The 5,122-nt window shown below is 39.6% G+C and overlaps 1 protein-coding gene across 1 annotated transcript; it reads right to left on the bottom strand.

Moving 5' to 3' along the window:
* Window positions 1-4,013: 4,013 nt before the first annotated feature.
* LOC147959814 (uncharacterized) lies at window positions 4,014-4,898 on the bottom strand. Its single transcript, XM_087532929.1, has one exon. It carries the CDS (start codon window positions 4,896-4,898, stop codon window positions 4,014-4,016), a length of 885 nt encoding a protein of 294 aa, XP_087389055.1.
* Between the last annotated feature and the right edge of the window lie 224 nt (window positions 4,899-5,122).

Raw genomic sequence — 5,122 nt, 5'->3', positions numbered from 1 at the left:
TGAACTTGTCAAAAAACCTTTCGCGACAAGTCGATCTTTGTAGATGGTGACATTACCATCATCATCTGTCTTCTTCTTGAAGATCCATTTATTCTCGATGGATTGCCGATCATCGGGCAAGTCCACCAAAGTCCACACTTTGTTCTCTTACATGGGATCCTATCTCAGATTTCATGGCCTCAAGCCATTTATCAGAATCTGGGCTCATCATAGCTTCTTCATAGTTCAAAGGTTCACCATGGTCTAGTAACATGACTTCCAGAACTAGATTATCATACCACTCTAGTGCGGAACGTGCTTTGTTCGACTTATGAGGTCCAGTAGTAACTTGATCTGAAGTTTCATGATCATGATCATTAGCTTCTTCTCTTGTTGGTGTAGGCATCACAGGAACGAATTTCTCTGATGTGCTATTTTCCAAATTGAGAGAAGGTAAAATTACCTCATCAAGTTCTACTTTCCTCCCACTCACTTCTTTCGAGAGAAACTCCTTCTCTAGAAATGTTCCATTCTTGGCAACAAAAATCTTGCCTTCGGATCTGTAGTAGAAGGTGTACCCAATTGTTTCCTTAGGGTATCCTATGAAGACGCACTTCTCTGATTTGGGTTTGAGCTTATCAGGCTGAAACTATTCCACGTTGTTTTAAATGAAGGCCAAACTCGTCACTCAAATATTCGCCTCCGCGATCAAATTGTAAAAACTTTATTTTCTTGTTACGATCATTCTCCACTTCACTTTGAAATTCTTTGAACTTCTCAAATGTTTCAGACTTGTGTTTCATTAAGTAGATATACCCATATCTACTCAAATCATCTGTGAAGGTCAAAAAATAACGATACCTGCCGTGTGCCTCAACACTCAACGGACCGCGTATATCAGTATGTATTGTTTCCAATAAGACATTAGCTCGCTCCATTGTTCCGAAGAATGGAGTTTTAGTCATCTTGCCCATGAGGCATGGTTCGCAACTATCAAATGATTCATAATCAAGTGATTCCAAAAGTCCATCTACATTGAGTTTCTTCATGCGCTTTACACCAATATGACCTAAAAGGCAATGCCACAAGTATGTTGCACTACCGTTATCAACTTTGCATATTTTGGCATCAATATTATGAATATTTGTATCACCACGATCGAGATTCAATAAACCATTCACATTGGGTGTATGACCATAGAAGGTTTTATTCATGTAAACTGAACAATATTTTTTGACTATACACAGTAGGGCAAAACCCCACTGCAATTTTTATATTATTTCAGAAGAACAAAGGTCCAGCAATACAAAGGCTTGAGGTAAGCCAAAAGAAAAGAAAAAAAGTCTACCTACAATTATAGGACAAGGCTGTCAAGCCATGAACAATAGGCCCTAGCATAGCTCTTTTTAATTCTAAATCTAAGGAGGTTGAGCTCCTCCAAGAAGATGACTTTCCACCTCTGAATACTAGGCTGATTGGCTTGAAAGATGAGATTATTCCTCGAAATCCAAATAGCCCAAGAAGCTAGGATGATGATTTCCATGAAGAAGGGCACATGAAGTTTCTATCTGAGGTCAGCAAAAGCTTCAAACACTAAAACATTGGCCTGTCATGAGGGACAAATCAGGTCCCAACACTGGGCTGCAAAGGGGCATGTCCAAAAGAGATGTTGAAGTGTTTCCTCCTGTTGACAATTGTTTACAACACAGTTATAGTTATCCAGATGAAAAGTTTTTCTTCGTGGAAGATTCCTAGTATTGAGCCTGTCATGAAGGAGCCTCCAAAAGAACACCTTGTGCTTTGGCTGACAGGAGCTATTCCAAATCCAATTGAACTATTGGGGCACTGTTTTGACTCCCATCATCATTTTATAGGCCTTAGCAACTGAGAATTGATCATTTCCCCAAATGTAACTCCAGGTATCAGTGCATTCCAGAGATTCAGAAACTCTTAAAGCTATACAAATGTCTTCCATAGCTTCAAATTCTTGGAAAGCTTGCACAATCAAGGGTAAATGGAACAGATCCTCCAGAAATTCCGTGTGTATGATGGTGTGTATAGTAGTATTCCTGTTCTTCACAAAAGAGAAGAGGTGAGGGAACATGTCTTGCAGACAGGCAGTGTGCCATAAATCTGACCAAAATAGAGCACTTTTCCATCTCCTATGTTACATCTGGCCAAAGATTTGAAGTTATCAATGAGCTTAAGGTTTGCCTTCCACCGAAAAGATCCAATCCAAGTACTGCCAGGCAGCAAACCATTGCTGTAATAGGACTCCCAAATCAAGTTAACCCATGGAATGTTGTGTCTATTATAAAACTTGTGTAGATTCTTAAGTAACAGAGCTTTGGTTTGGACAAAGATATCCATCACACCCAAACCTCGATCTTTTGGTCGGCAGACAGTGCTCCAGGCCACCATGGCAGGCCTGTGATCCTCCAGGTCTAGGCCTCTCTAGAGGCAATGCCTCAAAAATTTGATAGCTTGAGTTTTGATGGTGACAGGCACATCAAGACATCCCATGAGATAAAGCAACAAAGAATTTAGAACAGATTTCACCAGCAACAATCTCCTAGCCATGGTCATGAAGGAAGACAAACCCACAAGTTTCTTCTGCAGCCTTGTGACTAGAGGGAATCATTGCTCAACAGTAGGTTTATGAAGACCTAAAGGTGCTCCCAAATATTGTATGGGGAATGTGTCCTTTTTACATTGAAAAGTGTTTGTCAAAATCTCAACTTTCTCTTCTGACACATTGATTGGGATGAGGCTTGATTTATTGTAATTTACTTTAAGTCTAGTAGCATCTGCAAAAGTATTGAGAAGGGCTTTGAGGCAGTGAAGTTGCTTTGCATCTACTTGAAGGAGAACCAGAGTGTCATTTGCATACTGGACTATGGGGAAATCAGGACAGGATTCCACTTGCAAAGGTGAAGTAAGTAGACCCAGTTGCATGGCCCTGTTGAGGATTAACTGAAGTAGGTTTGCAGCAAGCACAAATAGAAGAGGTGACAAAGGGTCTCCCTGTCTGACTCCTCTAAGACAATAAAGATTTTTGCCAGGTACACCATTGAGCAAGATAGCAGATGAAGCAGAGGTGAACAACATTTTGATCCAGTTAATCCATCTATCTCCAAAACCTTTGGCTTTTAAAATATCCAGAATTTTCTGGTGTTCAATGGTGTCAAAAGCCTTTTCAAAGTCCAATTTAAGCACAATAATATATTCCTTGGATTTATGACAATGATGCAGATATTCATAAGCCCAGCCCAAACAGTTATGGATGGATCTCTCTTTGAGAAAGCCATATTGGTCAATGTGCACCAATTTTAGAATCACTTTCTGCAACCTGTTTGCCAACAGTTTAGTGACAAGTTTGAGACAATAGTTAAGGAGAGAGATTGGCCTGTAATCATTTGCTGTTAATGGGGTACTCCCTTTAGGAATAAGGGTGATGTATGAGGTGTTTAAACTTTCAAGTGATATTTGCCCAGCATGAAAAGCATAAATGAATTTGAGCACATCTCCTTTAATAATGTCCCAACAAGATTTAAAGAATTCATTGTTGAAACCATCGGGACCTGGGGATTTGTCCAGTGGGAGTTCTTTGACCACATCATTAACTTCTTCCTCAGTGAAAGGCAATTCCAGGTTATCAAATATAGCAGAATCTTATCTCTGGCCAAACAAGGAATCCAAATCAAAGTGCATAGAGGTTTTGTGAGATGTACCCATTCTTTTCTTGTATGTTTCCCAGAGTATTGCAGCTTTCTCGGCATGATCAGATATGTCAACTTGGTCATAATTTTGGAGTACTGCAATGTGATTATGCGTGTAGTTGATAGAGGCTTTAGTATGAAAAAATTTGGTGTTCTCATCCCCAAACTTGACCCCCTTAATTTTTCCCCTTTGCTTCCACTAGATCTTTTGGTTCCTCAAAAGAATGAGCAGATGTTCTTTAAGAATAATCCTGTAGTTCCACTCATAAATGTCCAACTCTTTGAACTCCTCAAAAAATCCCACAGAAAGATGAGCTAATTTATTTTTGCAATTTGAGATTTGAGACAAGATAAAGATCTGGCCCACAGCTTCAAAGCTCTCCTTAAGTTCTTAAACTTAGCATTCAAACTTTTGACAGCACCTAGATTACCCACAGGGATATTCCAAGCAGCAGCAACCATCTGTTTAAAATCCGAATGTTGCAACCAATAGTTTTCAAACTGAAAAACTCTTGCTTTTGGGATAGCAGTACCAATCTTTATTACACATGGCAAATGATCTGATATAGGCTTTTCAAGAGGGAGCACAATGGTATTTGGGAAAGAGGTCATCCAAGAAGCAGATGTAAAAAACCAATCAAGCTTGACCAAAAGAGGATCTTGCTGCATGTTACTCCAGCTGAATTTTCTAGCATGCAAAGGCAATTCAACTAATCCTTGGTTGCTAATTGCCTCACTGAACATAAGCATGTCATTAACATCTCCACCAGGTCTATTTCTATCTGAAGGAGCCCTCATAAAATTGAAATCTCCCATGAGAATCCAGTCCACATCAGCAGGCATGTGAATATTCAAGAACCAATTAATGAACTCAATTTTGTCACGTGGGTCACATGGTCCATATATGTTGGTGAGAATCCAGGACTGATTTGAGAGCAAGGTGGTGAATTGAATGGAAAGTGAGAATCTATTTTGAGCAATAATTTCACCAGCAAACTGAGAACCATTCCAAGCAACTAGAAGACCCCCTGATGCTCCAACAGAAGGGAGGAAATCAAATTTATTAATTCTATTAGGATAGAAGTTTTTGATGTAGGCAGGGTCAAAGATCTCTCTTTTAGTTTCTTGAAGACACAGGATATTGCAGTCACTCTCATCTATTTTCTGCCTTAGGGCCAACCATTTGTCCTCAGAATTCATCCCTCTAATATTCTAGTTAAGAATGTTCCAGTTTCTGTTTGTGTTATTCATGGAAACAAGGAAGATTTGTGCACCAGTAATCAAGCTCCAGCACTTGATCAACAAATAAAGGTGAGAGAAGATGGCACAGGACCCTGAGCCACACCACATCACATGACCAGCAGATCATCCAATAACCATACATCACATAAGTTCTATTAAGATAGTACATCACCAGGTAAGCA

The sequence above is a fragment of the Triticum urartu genome, chromosome 7A (genome assembly GCF_056163025.1).
Source record: "Triticum urartu cultivar PI428250 chromosome 7A, HENAU_Tu73, whole genome shotgun sequence".
Classification (NCBI taxonomy): domain Eukaryota; kingdom Viridiplantae; phylum Streptophyta; class Magnoliopsida; order Poales; family Poaceae; genus Triticum; species Triticum urartu.
This window is presented reverse-complemented; position numbering and strand designations above follow the sequence as displayed.

Bases quoted from the DNA above. Each gene is read 5' to 3' on its own strand.
- LOC147959814 (XM_087532929.1), bottom strand. From the start codon at position 4,898: ATGAATTCTGAGGACAAATGGTTGGCCCTAAGGCAGAAAATAGATGAG.